The sequence below is a fragment of the Anguilla rostrata genome, chromosome 7, assembly GCF_018555375.3.
Source record: "Anguilla rostrata isolate EN2019 chromosome 7, ASM1855537v3, whole genome shotgun sequence".
Taxonomy (NCBI): Eukaryota; Metazoa; Chordata; class Actinopteri; order Anguilliformes; family Anguillidae; genus Anguilla; species Anguilla rostrata.
This window is the reverse complement of record NC_057939.1, coordinates 47,982,279-48,004,583: the sequence shown is the minus strand read 5'-3', so window position 1 is coordinate 48,004,583 and position 22,305 is coordinate 47,982,279. Positions and strand designations below refer to the sequence as shown.

Below are 22,305 nucleotides of genomic sequence, written 5' to 3'. Positions count from 1 at the left end.
TCAGAACCACAGAAAACCTTGTCCATACCTTTGACAAAACGACATAAACAATTAAAGGAACCCTACTTCTGATACCATTGGTTGGATTCCTGCAGAATTGCCTGTATGGTGATAAAGGTCACATGGTACATTTCTCTCTCTGTTGCATTCTGTGCATTATTAAAAGATGCATTTGAACAAAATCTTATTGGCTACTTTTGAAATTAGAAATTGTTTTGATATTATACAATACTAAAAATGGTCTAACTTTATAAGGAACCTGCACTACTTTTGATAGTGTGTATTTCTTCATGGTTTTGTGACTTCTCAACTCTGGCCCCAGAGTAAATATATGATAGTAATTACAATGCAATTATATAATATGCATCGGGAATTGTGTGAAGAGAAAGAACTTACGGTGCTCAACAAGTTCAACAAGTTTTCGTCTACAATGACCAAATGACTCAATAAGCATCATCTAACATTCTTCCTAGGTATTGTGGTAAAGGCTATTTGCATTAATGAGCAGGTGTACCTAAAGTAGCCACTAAGTATTTATAAATAAATAAAGGGCCTTCATATTCATTATACGTTTTCACAAAGTGGAGAGTGTGTGGTTTCTATCTTCCTTGTGCTGTGTTCATCCTAGGAAATGTATAAATTAGGCTGCTTTGAGAAAGTTATTTTGGCTAAAGTGCAGCTGAAAACAAACCGGATTTGTGAGCGTTCGCTTTCCACATAAGTGTCACGTTATTTTTTGAGCAGTCCGAGTATTTTAAACCATTTCTTTCTTTGCATGGTATCCTTGGTGATAGTGCGTTTGTCAATAACTGAAGCGCTGAAACATTTAGCTATGAGAAAAGTGTGTAGGGAAGCAAAACATCAGGAAGTCTCGCAAATACTTGCTTCCTTGCATCTTGAAAGTGTAATGTTTACGGAGAAGGGAGGGTGGTGATATTAATTTGGCAATATACAGTATTTGTCTTTTTTATCGTCCAGTTGAATAGGAGTTGCATCCATCGTGTGTTCTGTTTATATTTGAACATCACAAAAGGGAGTTCACAAGTGGATTTCAGTAAAGATTAATCTTTTGCTTGAGTACCAAAGCTGCCCTAAACAACACAAACTGCATTAGTCTTGATTTTGTATGGGCCTATTGCACAAGAAACATGCTAAACTGATTTTAAACCCCCTAAGACACTGAAGAGTTGAATAACAAATAGTCTTTTAATAATGCTTTAGCAAGTAATCTGGTAACGGCAAAGCAAATTCATGCATCAATGACAATGTGTCTGTAGCCAAAAGCCACTGGTGAGCGGCAGATTAATTGAAGCGGTGTAATTTAAATCAATTTGTCCCCAAAATGAGGCAGTCGCAAATACCGAATGCCTCTTAAGTATGAGAACAGTATTCTTTTGATTTCTCAATATGAGAAAAAAAGAAGAAGAAAAAATAAACATTCGCATATTATGGACAAAGTGAATAACGTCCTTTACTCGGGCGACATAGCTCAGGAGGTAAGACCGATTGTCTGGCAGTCAGAGGGTTGCCGGTTCAAACCCTGCCCTGGGCGTGTCGAAGTGTCCTTGAGCAAGACACCTAACCCCTAACCCCTAACTGCTCTGGCGAATGAGAGGCATCAATTGTAAAGCGCTTTGGATAAAAGCGCTATATAAATGCAGTCCATTTACCATTTACCATTTACTCCAGTGTGTGATTGCGAGGTGACTGGGGAGTTGCAGCCAGGCTCTGTTGCTTTGGGCGTGTGGTTCCGGACCACGTGCAAACCTAAAGCGGATCTTACGTGCTGTTCACAGTGTCTTTGCCTTTTCTGTTTAGGCCTAGATTGTTTCCTGACTTTTTTTTCACGGTTTTGCGTCATTTAGATCATGAGTGTGTGGAAGGCTGTAACCCCTCTCTGGAGCACAGTCCTGCAGTATGCTTTGTTCCAAATGAACCCTGCCAGTGTCACACGTCATTGAGTCCGCAGGATAAATTTGAGGCGGAAGGGGCAAGAAAACCCTGCCAAGAACTGCAATGTGAGTTTTAAAAAAAATTCTATTCTCATTCCCTAATTTCTTTCTTCTTGAAATTTGGAATGCCCAGTCATATTTTTTGGCTTGACCCATCGCAAGAACGTCCTCCGTCAATTCGGAAGAGAGCGGACAGGCGCTCCCGTGTTACGAAAGCGCGTTCTGCGCAGTCGTTGAGTCGGACGACCGTTCCACACGCAGCTGGCACAGAAGGGCTGCATTCTCTCTTGCTTCTGACTGTTCGTTTCCCAGCAGGACAGAATCAGAACTGACACTATGAGGACTCCATTCCACAGGGCACTTAACCAAACCAGGGACTAACACTTTACCCCAGAACTCCCCCATCCCAGCCAAAACCGACACTCCCCACCTACAGCCTGCGCGTGAAAGGAGCTAGCTTGCCGTTCCTGTCCAGATGTCCCGTCGCACGTGCAGCAGCGTTGCGTCACAGTCCCGTTGCCCCCGGCAGCAGCAGCTGTCAGAGAGGCTCTCCATATTGTGCCTCATGCCCCATTAGACACACTGTGGCAGGAGGCTGACAGCTGATTTGTTCTCGAGGTCCTAGAGGGCGTCGGAGGTCAGGTTTGACCCGCTGTAGTGTCTGTGGTCAGGGTAGGTCCAATACAGCCTCTCCGGCTCACACGCTGGCCTTTGAGGTGACACCTGCTCCGGTGGAGCAGAAAGCCAGAGCTGTTCCAATACCTTTCACCTGTATGAAAGGCCTGAAAGACCTCAAAAAATATAATAAAGTCGAGCGAATGCCACTTTGGCGCTTCATTGTCCTTCAGGTTTGTTATTGTCAGGTGGAAATTCAGCAGTTTGTGATCCACTCTGCGAATATGTGACAGGGAATGGGATTGCATCGTATCGCAAATGAAAAGACAAAAACCGTGCCTGAGGCGACGGCGTTTGTCACTTTAGGGATGCTTACTCGAGAAAATAAGTGATTGACCGCGTCTGGCTTCCCGTTTCTCATCCGTTTCTCTTTTCCTTTTTCCTATTAGGGTTGCTTCAGACGATAGTTCATAAACGGGAGTGTTGAATTGAAGTTGATGTATTGAAAGAGTGAGTTCCTGTTAGAGTGCCTCTGACTCTCTCTCCCCCTCTTCCTTAAGTAGGCTTATTTGATAATCTATCTCAGCAGCCTTTAATTTACACTGTCTGCTGGAGTGTTTGCCATTCTCTCCCGGAGGGATATTGTGTTGCGGTCGGGCAAAGCCTTCATTTGTTCAGGTCAGATTTTTCTTCTCCTTTTTGCGCTTTTTTGTTTGCTTGTTTTTGTTATTTCTGTTATTCAGAAGTAGCCTTTATACCGAGAGGAAGGTCTTGTTTTCGTGTGTGACATCACCACTAGCTGCAGTGACATTAATGGGATTGAGAAAAAAAAAGGGGGGGGGGCGGGTGATGTTACTCTGACAAACATCAGGGCAAATGAAATAATAGCCCAGAGCACATTACTGTTAGAGGTAGCCTAATCATATCACTGGCTTATGTTTCCAAAATAAATTATGTGTGGCTACCCTCTCTGCTACGTTGATACGGATGATATTTGTATAATTTTAAATGAACTCCTGGCTCCGCCATTAGCCTCCTCTCAATTAGTTGGCTGAGGTGTCAGTCTTTGGGCATATTTATATGAGGATATAAAGTGGTCCGCTACTCAAATGATTATATGGTTATTTATTGTGCAGAGTGATAATTACAATGCAGACACACTTCGACTAATGTCTTCCTGAGTTATTATTATTTGAGTAGTAGCTCCTTTTTGTGGGAGTCACGGACCACTTCACATTCTCGTATGGACGCTATTTGCACTTGGAGCCTCTTCGCGGAAAATCCAAGGGCCGGATTTGGTTGACTGCGGTAAACGGGGGGCTGACGCCAGAAGCCGGTGGTCGGAAATCGGTCCGATAAACAAGTGCGCTTTGAGGAGCTCGCGGCGAAACGCGGACTCCGCTCTCCGGTAATATCCTGAGTGCTGGCTGATCGACCCGGGCAATATTCGAGCTCACAGAGTGGCGTGCTGAATGTGCTAATGAATAAACATGAGTCTATTAAATTAAAAGGACCCCGTTAAGCATGGGGAACCGAAGTCAAAGTGTATTACCGTCACGAGTAGCAGAACAACAGTGCCTACTGAAGTGGGTGCGGATGTACAGCCCGATCTTTTTGTTTTTTCAATGCGGCAGTCGGGTAGCCGCCTGTACGAAATGAAACATGAGGACCTTTGAATCCGATAACTGTCAGTCTTTTTCTATTTGAGTTTACAGCTCTGCATGAGGTCCCATTAGACTGTCTGGAACAGTGTTTTGTACTGTTTTATTTCAAGGACTGGTTTTCCTCATACATTTGCAATCTTGAGTCTACCTTTCATAGTGCAGTTTCAGGTATTAAATGTGTAGGAACACTAGGGAGTGTGTTCAAAGGTACCATCACACGCCGACAAATCTCTACACAATCCCAAATCCCCATCATTGTGATTGAGAAAGGGTGCTATCAAAGCCAAAGTTTGATTTGAGGCAGCGACGACTAGTAAATGAGAAAAAAACCTCCAGTTTCAGTCTTTTAAACCTTTAAGATAAAAAGGTCGAGTTGACCTTTCTTCTGCAGGAGTTTGCTTGTTCTGTTTCCTAAAACTTTCTGAAAACTTGGACTGGGCCTCGGCACTTAGTTTGAAGGGACACCTAAGTACAACGGTCACTCCTTGTCCTTTTCCCTCAGGGGAAAGGGAAAGTGCTGTCGGAAAACCCGTAGCACGGCAGACCCTTTCTGCTCCCGCGTCTCTCCCGCGGAAGCAGGATGGTAGAGATGCTAAAAACAAAGTGCTAAAGATGGATCCGAAATGTGAAAAAAAGGCCTGCAGTATCTTGTTTAACATGACTCAAAATGTGAGTAGCAAGGTGCTATCTCAAGGAGAAAGGGCGCTTCTCATTAGTTCATTTTTAGTTCTTTAGTTCCTTTTTTTAGCTGCACAAAAGAAAATGCAATCAACATTAAGATGTAGTCAAACATGCGCTCACTTAGCACAGCTTCAATACGCTCTTGATTGAGGAAGGCCTTTAAGGAATTGGAGGTTTATACTTGGATTTTCAAACTTTCTCGATCGCGTTTTTAATGTTAATTCACGGTCGCTTATTGCAGCCTTCCCAGGATGCAACAGTGCCGTTGTGGGTGCGGTGTACCTGGTGTGACCCCCTGGCTGTGTAACGCACCGTGGCTCAGCGAAAATGCGCGGTTCCACGCGGCTAATTCAGGAAACGCCGCTGATGACTTCGTGCCATCCCAGGCATGCTATCAGCGTGCGCACACGCTCAAATTTCAGAAGCGAACCTCATGCAAATATTAGCATAAATCTACAAGTGCTCTTCAGTGCTGAGCGCCGAAACTGAGGAAATATTGGCACAGGAACAAAACTTCAAGGGGGGTGGGGGGGGGTTTGGGCGAGGGGGTGAAATAAATAAACTGTGGACACCATGGTGATGCGGTGCACGTAAAGCATGTGGCACACTGCATGATTATTAGCCAAAATGTAGCTCATTCGAGTGCTAACATTTGGCCCAACCCTTTGTCAAGGTCAGCCGCGAACACAACATTTTTTTTGCAAATGATCAGCGCTGGGCTGGGCTGGGCTGGGTCTCTTTTTGTATTTCATGCCAACTCTTTAATTATAACTGCTATTATTGTTTAATTAGCCGAAATGCCATTTGTTTAGTCGGAAATGTTTTCCCCTTTAACTCGGGTAAACTTGCTGGCTAACATTCAGCAAACCCAACAAACAAACGAAAACCCGACATGAGTTTACATGGTCGAACTCTTCAGGGGCGAAGGCCCTCCCCTGTGTCCCCCCCCCCCTTCGTATTTGCCGGTGATTTACACGTGATGTGATACTTTTAACTAAATTTACCGACAAGCTCAAAACTGCCAGATGAAGTCTGCTCCCGTTTGGAGTGTTTAACCGCGGTCTGATCTGCAAGTGACCCGCTGGGGCAAACGGCTAATGGGCAAACTGAGCCGGGCTAATTGGTGGAAACGAAAGCCCGCGTAGACGCTAGCCCACAAGGGGCAGAGTTTCTGACTCCTGCTCTGCTGTGCCGTGCCCTACAGGCACTAATAACCGCTCCAGCGAGCCTTCTCCAGGCCGCTGGGGAACGTTAAGCATTAGGAGACAGGCCGTAACCCAGTGACTGTGTAGAGGGTGTCAGGCTCCAGTCCTGGTGGGCCACGGGGCCCGCTGGTGTTTCGGCTCGTTTTCACGCTTAAGCACTCGGTGTCAGACATTTTTGGCTAAAGAGTCGGCGCGTCTCGACTCCGCGCTCAGCTTGGCTGCAGATTGAAAGGGCACCTGTGACAACCTGCAGCCGCTGTGGGCCAGAGGAGCCTGGTTTTGACACCCCTGACGGATCTAGAGATGATTTGTGCTGGTACAGATAGTGCTGAGATAAATAGAACCCCCATGCACACTCACACACACACACACACGGTGAATGGTAAATGGACTGCATTTATATAGCACATTTTCCGGCAATTATGGCTACACAAAACGCTTCACAATTAATGCCTCTCGTTCACACACACACACACCACAGGTGAAAGGCAGCAATGGAAGGTGCCAACCAGCTGGTCAGCTGCAATTAGGGGTTAGGTGTTTTGCCCAGAGTCCCAGCTCTCCGATTGCCAGGCAACTGCTCTGAGCTAATGTTGCATACACACCCCACTTCTAGGGGCCCCCCTAGACCCACAGTGCCCAGGAAAGCTTTCCTGTTATATCCTCTTAGCTTTGTTCCTGAACTCTGAACAAAAGTAGAGGATCTTGGTAGAGGACAGAACATGCAGCATCCTGTGCTATACACTGTAAAAAAGAACCGTCACATGATTAAAAGGCAGCAATGTTGCCAGGGGAAAACCATTTGATGCGGGGGGGAAAAACATATAAATCCAGTTTATGTATTTTATGGGATGACCATTAAAACTGTTCATTTTTACAAACATTTTACAATGTACTGTATATTAACATGAGGTTCTGAGTGAACTAAATCAAAAGAAATATAAAACTCACAAGCCAGTCACAGGACAGCATGATTAGAAAATAAAATGTTTCTGAAAAATATCAACTAAACTAACGCATTTACTGTTTTATCTAGCTTTAAACAATTACTTACCCTACAGGTAAGTGCCATACCATGCAAACAGACAGAGAGGAACGTACACATACCTGTAGTTATTCTATGAGAAACACTCTTCTTCTGTGGTTTAAGCAGAGCTGACAGCATTGGACCTGCTATGGGCCTCCTCTAGAGCTTGAGGAGGGCTCTCACGGCATTTGTATCGATTTTGCATTTAGGTTATCAAATCTGCAGTGGTGAACATGATTTTTATGTGGTTTTCCAGAATCATTTTCCCTTTCCCTTTACCATTTAATGGTGATTTAATGTTTTAAGTCATTGAAGCCCATGATCAAATTGCTATCACCATTTTTATTATTGAAAAACAGCACTGTCCCAGAGAAAAAAAAAGTAATAATTAAGCCTGCAGGCGTGTTATCGCACCTGCTGAAGAAAGTGGTTTCAAATTGTGTTTCAAATCAGCTTTTAAGAAGCAAATCATAGAGCTGTTGCCCTCAACCCAGGGAGCCAGGAGGTGTTCTCCTTTTCCTCTTAATGCGGCACTTAATTGATCTCTTATTGAAGCCGGTATATTACACGGTTTATTAGGCCTTATCTCAGCTGGTCTCTTGGGTGTAAATGTCTCGCAGAGTTTAAGCTGAGAGCAAAAAGGAGCAGAACGTTTGGTTCTCCAGGACCAGGGTTGAGGACCGCTACTTTACGGCACGTCCAGTCTTATCCGAAAAGGGTTGGTGTGGGCGCAGGTTTTTCTATTAACCTTGCACTATGACTCCTGGTTCTGCTTATCCAGGTCTTGATTGAAGACCGCGATTAGGTAATTTGTTGAATCGGGTGCTGTAAGTGCTGGTCCCGCACCGGTCCTTTTCAGATAAGAATGGACACCCTGCCTTAGAGCATACATACAGTACGGAGAGTAATGAACAATTTAGGAGAAGAAGAGAATGAAGAAAGGAAGAAGGGTAGGCCACAGGATCCCAGGCCAGTTCACAATCGCTTATGTGATTTTTTTATTTGGACCCGGGATCATTTAGGACTGAAGAAACTGCTTCTATTACCGTCCATATTTTCAAACTTCAGAACCATTGTATTCATTAAAAAATTCAATTACATCTCACACCTGAAAATATGGTTAAATCCACTGAAGAAAAAAAATGTGTTTTACACACGAGGTTGGTAACACCTCATACAGTAAGAGCTATATAAATAGTTGTAATGAGGGAGCGTTTATAGAAAGTGTTACAGTATGTACAGGAAATAGCGTCCATTTTCTATGGCACTTACACCCATTCAGGGTTGCAGGGGGACTGGAGCCTATCCCAGCATACATTAGGTGGGGACGGCCTAGATTAGAAAACGGAGTACCTTTTTTGCTGTGAGGCGACAGCGCTATTCACTGCCCCGCTGTGCCATGGGGAGGGGGTCGGCCGGGGGGGGCTTTTCTGTGCCCGCGACTGTACCCGTTGGAGACCTGCGGGGCCTTTGCCGCGGCCCATGCGCGTAGCGGGCCCGCTGTCCCCGAATTAAAGAGAAACGAACGCCGCAGCGAAAGCCATCGATTGCGTCCCTGGATAAGCACGAGCGCTAACCGCCCCCCTCCCCCGCCCCCCAGCGGGGATTAATTTGGTATTCGATGGACGGAGGTTCTCACGACGCTTGTTTGAAGAGTCGACGGATGCCCATCGGATGAAGCGGGAAAATGATATGAGGGTTCTGGGGGAAAACACGCAAACAGACGCACGCCCACGCACGCAACACACGCGCAGAGTTTCGGCTCTTAATGAGGCAGGCGCTTTGAAGTGCTGCTTCGCATGCAGGAATGACCGCGTGGACCCCCGCTTGGCAGGCGGCGATCACGCAGAGAGACTGAGAGGTGCTACGTACCCATCTGTGGGGGCTTCATGTCTTTAATTAACCAGCCATCAGAAGAAATCAATCTCCACTCAACCTCTCTCTCTCTCTCCCGCTCCCCCTCTACCTCTCTCTCTTTAGTTATGATGTGGTTTTTTTTTCTTCTGATCAATACAGTGGCCTGTTTTCACAGGGCGTTCAAAATGTTCTAAGTGCCCCTTTCATGTGGATCTTCTGTCGGTGCGAACGGGCGGAAAGCTCGCGTTATCTATTAACATTCATTGTGTGCGCCCGTTACGTGTTTTTGACCTTTGAAAATCCCCGGAAGCTTTGGAACATTACATTTCTCATTTTGTTTGATCACTGATACATCAAGGCAGACAGGAGTATCGCTGATTAAATATCTGTTGGGTTCGTTTGTGATGTGTGCGTCGTGTGTGCGTGTGCGTGTGTGTGCGTTGTGTGTGCGTGTGCGCGTGTGTATGCGTGTGTGTGTGTGTGTGTGCGCGTGTCTCTATCCTCCCACCCCCTTCGGTAGATTGTGTGTCGTTTCAAACGGGCGTCCGCGTACGTGCGGCGTTCTGCTCGCCGTTCGGAAAGAGGCGTTTAAAACGCCTTCCCGGCTCTCGCCCGTATGCTAAAGCAGCTAACGGGCGCGTCCTGCTGTTCCCTGACCCCTCGCGAAACCAACCTCCTCTGGTTCGGGCCGCGGCCCGCTCCATCTGTCCCGCGCTGCGAGGCGCGCTGTGAGAACACCGCGAGCAGATGCCGCATTACTCTTTCACAAATCCCCACCAACTCTGAAATATTTACACAGACGCGCGCTCCACACTCTTTTTTATCTTTTTTTCCCTCCTGCAAGCAAAGGCTTGGTTTTGATTTCTCCCATGTACACCTTTCCTCCTCAAAAACCACACACAGAATGAAGCCGGGTGAACCTGTTGTGACCTTTCTCTCTCCCTCTCTCTCACTGTCACTCTCTCTCTCTCCTTCTCTCTTCTCTCTCTCTCAGTCTCTCTCTCTCCCTCTCTGTTACGTATTCTTGCCGGCTTGTCTCGGTCTTGCTTTAGGTTTGTCTGAAAACGGGAAGGTGTTTCATTTTTGCAGACCTCATTCCTTTTCACGCCGATCAGGCAATTTGTCAGGCTCGGCTCTAATTGCGTCTCTCTCTTTCACCGCGGGTGTCACGTTGGCTGCAGGTTGCACCGGATGCAATTTTATCCTCCTTTTGGAACGATGCGATCGGCTGCTTTCTGACGCGCGCCTTTCAGCTCTGCCGATTCGGTGCGGCAGCTGGGCTCGGCTGCGCCAAGCCTGTGCGAAGACCGCCATAACTCACAGAGATGGTTTATGCAAGAGTGTTTTTCGCTTTCCTCCACTCCTCCTCCTCCCCCCGCCCCCCCCTCCAAACCCCACGCCATCAGCATGCGAGGTTGCCATGGCACCAGCGCCCACAAGCTCCCCGACGCCCCCTTTCCCTGGCTCTTGTCTTTTGTCAACGGAATAGACGGAAGTCTGGCTGATTTAAAGCAAATCTTTCACATTCTGTGAGAGGCGACACACGGGGGTTTGCGGAATTATTAAAAGTGACTCTCCTCCTGTCCTTCTCCTTCACCCCCCGCCCCCACCCCCGGCTTCCGTGTCGTTTAGTGCGTTTCCCAGACGCCACCGTGAGATTGAACATGAATGTAACCCATAGGAGCAAAATGGGATAAATGCCCCAACAAAATTCCATTTATTTCTCATTTATGGCCTGCCAGCACCGTAACTGTTTGTCACAGTGACTGGAAACAAGAAGTGTGCTGCGAGCGGAAGTTTCCGGATGCGTTAGGGCGTGATATAAAATGAAGGTGTGGGCCGGCTGCTTGTCAAATAGCCTGCGTTTTATGTGTGTGTGTGTGTGTTTTCAGTCTGGGTAATGGGCTGCACATTTCTGTCGATGCTAATCAAGTACCACACACAGTGTAATTAGTGTCATTTCACATGGTGGTCTATTGTGCAATTTGCATTTTAATCGACTAATTGGTTTAAAAAATTTTTTTTTTTTAAACAAATGTAATAAGATATACAGTATAGTAGGATGACCTTCAGTGAACGTTTCTGATTCACCTGACAAAATATGCCCTATATCATCACTCCTGATCCAAGAACCATTATATGTGAACCGCCCTGCTGAGGGCGACTCATCTCAGTCAGTCAGATAACAGCCCCGCCCCCTCATACGATGCCTAGATTAATAGAAACGGCGCCCGTCGTAAAAACGAAGACGTTCCTGTTTTTTCCCCCGTGTGCGCTGATGCGTCGCCACGGGGACGGGGCGTAACGCAGCCCCGTCCCGTCCCGCCCCCCGCTCCTCCGGCCGGAGCCTCCTGCGTCCGCGGCGAGGGATTTAATACGCTCGAGTGGAGTTGTCACACCGCAGTAAACCACCGCGTGTTGGGACGCGCGCCGCGTGATTGATACTGATGCCGCGGTGACATCTCTCTGGCGGCGGCGGCGGCGGCGGCGGCGGGAGAGAGAGGAGACGTCCCGGTTAGCGGCGGAAGAGCGCTCCTACGTGAAACGGGACGGTGATCTCTGAGGCGAGGGAGTGTCAGATTTCACCTTTCTCTCTCTCTTACCCCTCTTTACATCTCTCTTTCCCTTTAGCTCTCTCCCTTTAACTCCCTCCCTCTCTCACTCTCTCTCTCTCTCTCTCTCTATATATATATATATCCCTTTAACTCTCTCCCTCCTGCTAACTCTCCCTCACTCTCTCCCTTTATCTCTCCTTTAACTCTCTCTCTGTCTCTCTCTCTCTCTCTCTCTCTCGCTCTCGCTGTGTCCTGGTAGAGTGTGAGACCGACGGACAAACGGACGGACAGATGGCTGCCAGAGGCCAGTCTGCCCGTCGTTGCCTGTGGCTGTAGAGGGTAGTCCACTCTCACCTCTTTAAGCTTCTAATTACAGACCATGTAATTCCCCATCTTATCACCATGAGAACAAAAACAGGAGAGGGGCAACAATGCTTTGTAGGTTCATAACGATCATAACGTCAATTGCACCAGGGGTATTACAGGACTGTATAATCACAATAAAAATAAAAAAAAATAAAAACTAATTCAGGGAGTAAACGAGTAGGTTAGGCGTTACTTTTTCAATACCTGGAATGGCTGCCTCAATGTGATAAAGAATTCTGTTTATTTTTTAGTTGGTAGGCTGCTCTAAGGCCCTGTGAATGTCCAATCCTTTTCTGGAGAAAGAGAAAACCGTAACTATAGCAGTACATGTAGACCGTTATTTCACATTAATCTCCGTTTCTGCAGCAACCCTGTATGGTCTGGCTGCTTCGCCTGCTGGTAAATTAATTAGCATGCTAGCGCGGCGGTGTGTTCGTCTGCCATTGTGTCACGGTGCGGCTTTTCATCTGGGCTCGACGCGTTCGGTCCTGACATGTCGTAATGACCGCTTCGCAGTGGTCCGTGACAGGGGCGTGCTGTTTACGTAAAAAGAGGGCAGTCTGACCCAGAAGAAGTGTACCTCGGTTTCAGAGTTATTATGTTGGTTTGCGTACCCACAGAAATTTGACAGCTTCCAGTCAATGCAAAAAAAAAAAAAATGTCATTCATTTAATTAAGTCAGTCTCACTAGAGCCCGGGGCATTGTGGCTTCAGGCAACGGATTCTATTTTTTATTTTTTATTTTTTTCCTTTTGTGCTGATTTTTCTCCTGGGCGCTTGTGTTGAATCTGCTGTCGATTTGTCACTGCTACGGTTTCTTGTGTGTGGCCGGCTTGAGGCCATACTAAGTAACTGGAAACTAATCTGTTTTTCTCGGAAGAGAGAACGCTTTCTCATTGCCTCTTATCATACGTGGCCTTCAGTGTGCATTCAACACTGAACATGGAGATGGATTCGGTGTATAGCTCAGCTTTCTGTTGGTCCGTACTCAAGCGGGGGACACTTCTGCCCATAGAATTATCCTCTGTGATGTTCTTGTCGCCTCTGACTGTTCCTTTTGCTTCTTTGTGTTGCCATGATCGTTTTGCCTCAGAATTTACAAACGATCCTCATATATGTCTGATGAGAGACTTTCCTTACGGAACTATACACCAAATGAATCAAGTGGTATTCTTGTCGTCATGCCTCTCACCAAAACCCTTGTACACATTGCAGGGATAATAGGCCTACAATTCCCTAAATTCCACAGGAACCTCGTCCTCCATTTTAGTTTCTTTGTTCTCCGTGACCACGTGTTTGTGGTGTGCACTCAACATGTTGCGGAACCCCACATGCAGGAAAACATACAACGCTCCTCACATGCTTGTGTGCACGTGCGCCTAGTGCTAACACACACACACGCATACTGTACACACGCACGCACACGCTCAGTTTGTTGTACCTTATAGAAGTGTATTGTGCTTAGTACTGTTTAAGAAACTTTATTATATTTTCCACAGTTGTCTGTATTAATATTACGGTTGAATTAAGTCATCCACTGCTAATCAAAAGAACCTCCTAAATGTATTCACCTCTTAGCTGAATCATTTATATTAATTTAGTATCAACTGAATGTACAGTATTATGATTTCATTAAGATTAATAAAATCATAATACTGTGTAATTTTAATTATGATTATATTATTAATAAAAAGTGCCAATTTATAGTTAGCATATTTCCTTAATGAAACTGATTTATTACCTTTAAATTATGCCATTATTAGATTTGTGGTAGGAAGGTATAACCATCTTCTACATCAAATGGTGCCTTGCGTGAGTAGTAGAGACATATTCCCTAATGCATGCTTGTGAATAGTTTATAAAAATGTTATTCTTGGATAATGCATATGTTATACATACTTCATTAATGGTTTATTAAAACATTATGTGCTGTTGAGTGGATTTCAGTAGCGGGATGTGCCTTAAGAGCTGATTTTAAATTATGACTGTGCCAGTGCTTGTTTTTCAGAGCCTGAGGAAGAGTTCTATGTGTCTGAAATGAATCTTTTGGTAATTTGGTGAAATAAACCGTTTTGAACTGAAGGAGGTCGGGGTGATTTTGGCGATACGGCTGCTGTGTGTTGAGCGTGACGGAGGCGTTTTTTGTGGCCCGTCTCTCACAGGAAATGGCGCAGCAGACTGGTTTCGGCCGCCGGTACGTGAGGGCATTCGTGAGCGGCTTCTTCGTTGCCGTGCCGGTAACCGTGACCGTCTTGGACAGGCTGGCCTACGTGGCTCGAGTGGAAGGAGCTTCCATGCAGGTGAGTCGTTCTCTCTCTCTCTTTCTCTCTGTCTCTGTCTCTCTCTCTCCTCTCTGTCTCTCTCAGATTTCCTCAATAGCAGGTCAACAGACCCATGACAAATAGTAGACACCTAGACACTAGTAATAATAGACACTGCAGATAATTGGCCTTTTTTTTTGGTGGTTAAACATTTTTCCAACAATATTCAGAACAATTCCGCTCTATTTTTGTTTAATAACGTGTTTTTGTTGAAATTTCTCAGGAATCTACAGGGCTTTTTTCTACTCTATTTTACTGGCATCTACAGAAATAAAAACTGACCTCGGTCTGGTAGTTAAATGGCATGGAATAGACCTTCTTGCAGGTCCACGTGTTTGGATGGGAGTCTTCTTTATTCACATTGTTCCATGAGAGTGACACCTCTAGCCAATAAGGCACATGCTGTCTGTCAGCTCCAGCTACCTGATTGGTCAGCCAGCTTGCTGACTACGTGGCCCAGTCAGCGGGCTGCAAATTGTATGGAAGCAACGGCTGACCGTGCTCACGAGTGCCGTCCCAAATTTGGAGGGGACGTTGCGCCCCACAGGACAGGCCCAGAAATAAGATCATATGTTGCAGTTGGGGAGAACAGAGAAAACTGGGGCAATCAAAAAGACCGTTTCACATCTAACTGCCTCCCCTTTCATAATGCAATGTGACAAATGTGAAATCTGACATCAGTTGCACAGCTTCTGTCCGGTTGGTGATTGGTCTGAGGATGGAATACTTATATTGATGCCAAAAGGTTAAAAAATTAAATTTCAGTCTTATTTTTCTTGAAAAAGGGAGAGGAAGGGAGAGGAGTGTCAGGGCAGTCTGATGTTATTTATTTATTTGCATTTTTAATTTAATTTATTTTCATGTCAAATTTTTAAAGTGAACCTGGTTTCTGGTTAGTGTATGCATAATTGTGCTTTTATTTAAAAGCATAATTTTTTCCATTCAATGGGAAGTAGTTCTTTCTTACAAGCATTACTGTAATCATGTATGAAAAACAATCGATAGATCGGAATAAATAGCTTGCCTTTTACTCCAGAATGGCATTCGCTATGTGTGAGTTTGAGACAAAGACTTCAGGATGTTTGAGGAACCCTTCCAGCTTGAATTTGCATCTCCGAGACACGCAGGTACCAGCACGTCTCCACATTTTCATAATGGGTTTCTTTTTCCTTTTTTTTCAAAATCTGGTTTTCAAAAGCAGCTCCGAAAATGAGTTTTCCTCCTGCATTTGAGAGTACGGGCAGCTGTTGCCATTTTGTACCAATACAATTAGAATAAAAGTAGGACTATCATATGCTTTTCATCTAACCATTGTCACATCACTGGCACATGATGTATAAATGAGTCAATTTGTTGAATCTGTGGGTTCTGTAGATATTTGTTTTTTCTTTCTTGTCCCCCACCCCTTTCTCCTGGAAGGCTGAACGTTTTGCTGTTTCGTCCGTGGAGCTCAGCACTTAATCGATCGCTGAACAAAAGCAAGTGATTACACAGTTAACACACCTCCCCTGGTTTCTCCAGTCTAAATTGATTGTTATTTTTAGGGTGAAAACACAGCATATCCTTTGGCCCTCTACACTGTAAAAAAAAAAAAAAAAAAAAACTGTGAAAAGATTGACAGGAATGTTACAAGTGAAAAACCAGTTAATGAAGGGGGGAAAGGAAAAAGTGTATAAAGCCTGTTATTTTATGGGATAACTGTTAAATAATGAGTTATTTCCATGAATATCTTGATAAGTTAAAATAGCTGAGTTCTTTATGAATTTGTTCCCTAACCTTAACACAATACAGGTTACCCCCAGTTTAAAAGGGTATTTACTGCACAGAACATTATGAAAAATGCAAGAGTGAGTTGATATGATTGATTAAAACTTCTGGGATGTGAACATAGGGCATTTATTGCTTGTCATGCATAGCCTTTTCTGACACAACGTGGTTTACTGGGGTAAATCATTCCTCAAGACATTAAAAGTGTCTAATTAAAAACAAATAACTGCTTGATATGTTTCAGGGGGTTGAAACTGCGGTTGGAATGGAAACCAGCATACGCAGTGGTCCCCCAAACCGAATTTGAGTCCCCTTGAAATAGATGAATTCTGCAATGTCTCAATACTTTTCCATGCACCGAACAAAATACGCATTGGCTGACTTAGTTCTGCTTTCGTAACGACACAAGTCGTCTCCTTCGCTCTGCCGTGGTGTCTTGGCTTTGCGAGCTTCGGCAACAAGATGTTGCGATTTTCAAGAAACATGTTCACACGTCGGGTGTCGACGCTCATTCCTATGCATTCGCTCTGGTTGTGCGGTACACGCCTGCGATTCGAGCGTTTGTCATTTATCACACCGCTCCCGTGTTCTCTCCGAAATTTCACACGCTAGGCGTTTATTCCCTGTTCTGGGCTTTAACGTCTGTTCGTTTCTGGACAAGTGAATGCAGACAGGCTGCCTTTTTTTCCCCTTTCTTTCCATTTTTCCTCCTAACATTTATTTACCCTTCAGCTTTTAAACATTTACCCATGCTGATAACATGCCATATTTTATGCCTGTTCATAAAAGGCATTAATTTAATTTCACTGACATTTAAAAACTATTTACCCTACAGCTTTCAAGCAGCCAGCCATGCTGAAATCATGGCGTGCTATTCCTGTTGATGCTAGGTTTTAGGTTCACGAGTCCAGTGCAGTACGTCCCCCTTGGACTGCAAGTTAGCTGGCTGTGTAGATTTGACAGTATTGGAGGAAATTGATGGATGCCAGTGAAGAGATAAATGGCTGGTGTAATTACAAAATGGTGGACCTGCAAAACCTGCGTCAATCTGTCTCTGGTCCTCAAACGCTAATACAGGAAGTACGTTTCCAGACAGGGGCTCGCATTATCCTGACATTTAGACTGAATAAGAACTATTTGGATATCAGAACAAGAGCGGAGATACCTCCAGGGCTTTCAAATTGAAGGATTGCTGGAGGAATAAGAGGCCTTCCTTAAGATCTTTGCAATGCCTCTGAAGGGGGAAAAAATAAAATAATGCCAGACGATCGCCTGTCAAATCAAGGAGGAAAAGTGGGGATTAGAAGTCAGAAATAAGTGAGAAATAACCACAGTGTGTAAAGAAGTATAAGGGGAAAATTATTGCTTCTCAGATTTGAAATGATTCCTGGGTCATAGGATTACCTTCATCCGGTAGTGCTGTACTTCCCTGGGTGTTCGTTAATGGATTTTTAGAGTGCTTACATCTTTCAATGAGTAGCTTAATTATGGTACACGGTGAAAAAAAAAACCAGCCTTCATACTATTTCTGTTGCTATAGAAACACATTGAAAAGGCTTCTAGGTCTTCAGCAGCTGAAGGATTCAGTCTTCTAAGTAAAGAAAAGAGAGAACTATTTCGAAAGAGTGTGCATCCGATACGCCTGTGCATGGGTGCTCATGTTAAAGCATGTGTGCAGCATGTGCATGTGCATGTGCATGCAGCTATGTTTGTGTGTGTGTGTGTGCTGTATGGGAATGTGCATGTGTGTGTGTGTGTGTGTGTGTGTGTGTCATTTGGAAGTCATTTGGCTTGAATGAGGAATTCTGCAACAGTGCTCTGTGCATGATTTAGTTCTTCTTAACATACACATGCATGTCATCTTTTCCCCGACACAGATACCTGTTTTGACTTCCCAAATGGTAGTTATGAGAAGAACACTCCCTGTGAGCCGATCTTGCATAAATATATTGTAGGTTAATAAACAGAACAGGATTAAATTATCTGTTGGAAACAACGCCTCCACTTGGATTGTCATTTCAGAATATTCATTTGACAAACATGAGATGTTTGAAATGGGTTCCCGGCTCGGCTCAGCAGCTGTGTTATCTACCTGCTTATCGCTAATTGCAAAGTGGCGATAACGGTGTGTTCAGCGCGTTCGTTAAGCCTACACAGTGGCTGTGCTAGAGAATCATAGTTACGGATTAACTTGGTTCAGTGACGTGCATCCAGGGCAGACCGGCAGGCCGAATGCCTTCTGAAAATCTCGCAAAGAAGAATAGCTGTTAATTTGACTTTGATCTGAAGCTATATTTCTTAACTCACTTGCTTCCTAATAACACGACGTTGTAGCCTATATTTCCCTCTCGCCCATACGGTGGCATTTAACGTTGTGTTGTAAGAATATGTTGCCAGTTGACTAGCCGGCTACAATCAGTTGTGAACAACCATTCTTTAAAAACCATTATTGTCCGTTCATTGGGAAATTTGATTCGTTTTCATATAACGGCATACAAAGAAAACAATTTTGCGAACATTTCAGACGCAAATAAGAAAACATGAACGCGGGATTCCTTGGCGAATGGCGATGCGGGTCCAGCGGCATTTTCCCTGGGTTTCCCTTATGCAACATTTTGCGTTGTTCTCAGCGGGCAATTAATATACAAATATACGGCGCCGCTACAACAAACAACTTATGCATGCTGGGTCTTTTAAATGAGAGATTTAAAAGGTGTCAGACTCACAGCTGTAAAAATGCAGCCGAATAAAGTCACGTTTGTACAGAGGATCACAGAGTTGGCTGGAGTCCCGCTCTGAGGGACTGGGAAAACATATTTCAAAAGCTCTCGTAACCGAGCGCCTCTCTCAAGGCCTTGGCGGAATGCGGAAAAGGGCCTGTGGGTAATATTTCAGATGAACATTAACGCTGTTTACTGTGATCGGGTTCAACTTTAACATTGTTTGTTTGGCATGTGGCATCTTCTGGAGGGCAATGAAGCCGCTGTACTGTCGATATGGTGATTTATACTTGTGGGACAACTTTACGGGCTAATATTTCACAAGTTGTGATGTTCCTGGGGTTATCAAACCTATTATGAAAGCTTTTTATATGTACTCGCTGTAATTTGTCGTAATACAGTAGAGAAAATTTTTCTCACGTTAACAATAAGAGGTGAACTCTCTGTCTCCCTGCTTCTGCAGTGAAGAACATCACTACCTGCAGATATTTTGTGTTTTGCATGCAAACTTGGCAGAGTCATCTTTTTTTTGAAGTTAGCCCGAGTAAGGGATTAATAGAATACATGACTGTACTACTTAGGAGCTGCCATTTTATTTATTTATTTATTTTTACCTGAATATTTGTTTCTCTAAAATAAAAAGGAGACTGTTCTTTGCCTGTTTGATTATGGAAGGCAAGTGCAAAGAAAGTGTCCTAATAAATCATTCAGCAACATGACCATATACTGGGGTTGGGGTCAGGTCAGTTTTAATTTAGTCAATTCATGGAACATTATGGGTGTTTTTGCAGTTCTTGAATAGGATTTTTTATTTCTTGAATGGAATTGATGTTGAATTGACCCCAGAATGCACCGTCTTAACACAAAACCTTCTGATTAATCACTCACAGTAATATCACAGTAAAGTATCTGCATTGAAACACTGAATTTCAACTGGTTTCCCCCAAGCTCAGAACAGCCAGAACTGCCTGTCTGTCTGTCTAAACACACAAAGGTGAACACATTAAAAAACAATATGGGCAGCAAAGCTAGTGGGGAGAGGGTGTACAGTGCAAGAAGTACCGTTGCATGGTAAGGTGTGTTTTTAATTGAGATCTGAATGCGGAAATGGTGATACAATCATCAAGCCCAGTTCTCTGTTTGAGCATGCTCAGTTATGACATTGAACAGGTATAGCCTACATACAGCATGTACGCAACCCAGGTGTTCAGATACCTCTAGTTTTCATGTTATTTTGCTTTTCTGTTTCTTCTTCCTTTTTGTTTTTGTTCAATGTTTTTGCATCCACCGTTTGGCACATGCTGTCTGAAGACCTGGCTGTTCTCGCCGCAGAACCACACTTTCTGTCTCAGATAATCAGACGGCCCATGGTGCAGGATTTGGGCCCCGGTCTAATTCCGTCTGTGACTGGCGGCGTCCCACGGACCGACAGCCAAACGCGCACGGTCCTAACGGCGATGGCTGGAGGTGTGCTGAGTCGATGCTCGGATCGATCCGGGTGATGATGTCTGACTACTTCCTTTCAGAGAGGACCGACCGTTTGCTTCTTAAAGGGAAATGACAGACACCCTAATTCTGTGCTATTGTGTTTTATTGATTCCTCTGCTGTTGGAAGGTCTAATGTATATTCTGAATTGTTTTTGTCTTGTTGGATGGGCCGAACTCATCTGCATCCTGCCAAACAAACAGCAGAGGTTATAATGGGCATGGGTGTTGCTACTCAAGTCCACATTTTTCCAGGATAGGAGACATGTACAGTATAATGAGCACTGGAATATTTTAATCGACCCCTTTTTTTTTTTCTTTCTTTCTATCCATATTTTTGGTGGACAGATCAATTTACCCTCAGAAGTAGATTTTAGGGTGAGCTTTGGCTTTAGCACCGAGTAATTTTAACTCCTGTCACTGTGAATTAAAATAAAATAAGTGAAACCAGCGCCGGAGTGTTTGCTAAGAGATGTGAGAAGTCTTTCTTTCTGTTTCATGCGTTTGAGTAAGTGTGCACGCCTCGTCTTGGGGGATTTGTTTCGTCAAAATAGAATTGGAAAGTGGAACTTTCAATGCAGCACTGTCTTTTTAATGAGCGCTTTTTGTTTTTAAATAAAATATTTGAATTCAGCGAGGGCCCCCATCTCTTCATGAATATGAAAAAATACATATATTTGACACCCTCCCACTCAGTGTTTTTTTTCCTTCATTTCTGAACAGTAGACAGTTCCCCAGTGTCGTCTAAAGTGTACGTTTTGATAAAAAGTTCAAGTTGCCTTAAGAAAACAAAGCTGTTGAAGCTATCTTGGGTAGCAACACGTTTTGAATTTATATTAAAAAAGAGAAGTGTCACATTGTCTTTAGAAAGGCCTAAATATGGTGCTGATTCTTCTTCAGCCATTCAGTGCTGGCTTTTTTCCCTTCTGTACATAAGAAGAAATGAAAATGTGCAGTGTTGTAGCTCCATTATAATGTCTTACCCACAGCAACCTATTATAAACCCACTAAGCTATCAGGGTCCTCTAACATTTTAATGCGCCGTAGTGCCTCCGCCAACAAGCCAAGACCTGAGAGTCCAAGGCCACAAAGGAAATCCAGAATCCTCTGACAAATTGCGTGCTTCAGACACGCAGACGCGCTGCAATCGACGTTGGAACGGTGCGGTTATTGGTGTTCCACTCGGCGTTGATTCGCCGCGTTCTAGGCCGCGGACAGCGGCGTCGGACGCCTTAATGAACTCGCGGTTCCGTCCCTTCCCTCGCCGTCTCTCCCGGGCATCGCGCCCCTGCCTTGCTCCTCTGTCGCGGGCGCGCGTTTCTCCCACGCCATGCCTCGTGGGAATCGGGCGGCGCTGTTTCCGCTGGGCGATGTATATATAGGGTACGTATTTCCCTCGGGGGTGGGGAAGGGACGGAGGAGAGGTAAAGTGGCGCGATGCCGGCAGCTTTAATGTGGATATTGCTTCTCATAGATGAGGCGGAGGAAGTCAAAGAGGACAGTGAAGGAGGTAGAGTGGGATGTGTGCTGAACCGTTTCAAGCAGCTTTCAAGCAGTATACAACAACGTGCGGCTGCAGCATGTGGCTCTGTTCATATGTTTGCAAGTCAGACGTTCAAAGTGATCTATAACGAAATCCACAAAATGATAAATAAATACAACAAAGGACCTTTTTTACTCCTTTATGTCCCCAATTTGGAAATGCCCGGTTGTGTTTGCGCTGCGACGGTCGATTTGAGAGAGCGCGGGCGAGCATGGACTGTCCTCAGAAGCACACGAGGTTAGCAGCTGCTTCTTATCGCGCCGCAGTTCGCGAGTCTGGCGCTTTGCGCGCAGCTCATCCGGTCTGCTCGCAGGTGCATGACCAGCAGGGGTCGCTGTTGTGCGACGAGACAGACAAACACGTAAAAAGTTACAAGACATGGTGAAATTAACTTGGCTGATATCTCTTGCTGGCAGCTCCCCCCCCCCCCCACTTTCCTGGCCTTGTCCTGACACGCTCTGAAACGCCGCCAACGCCGTGTCGGTGACCCCGAATCGCGGACGGCCCGGGCGCGGCTTTATTTCGGGACTTCCTTTGGGGCCCTTGC

At 44.9% G+C, this 22,305-nt stretch overlaps 1 protein-coding gene across 2 annotated transcripts in view; it reads left to right on the top strand.

Annotated features, from left to right (window-relative positions):
• immp2l (inner mitochondrial membrane peptidase subunit 2) overlaps positions 1 to 22,305 on the top strand; it is a 197,612-nt gene that overhangs the window by 1,338 nt on the left and 173,969 nt on the right. For both annotated transcript variants that reach the window (XM_064344821.1, XM_064344820.1), the window contains exon 2: positions 14,085 to 14,222. In XM_064344821.1, coding sequence (XP_064200891.1) covers positions 14,088 to 14,222 — 135 coding nt within the window. In that variant the 5' untranslated portion in view covers positions 14,085 to 14,087. The remainder of the gene's footprint in view (positions 1 to 14,084; positions 14,223 to 22,305) is intronic.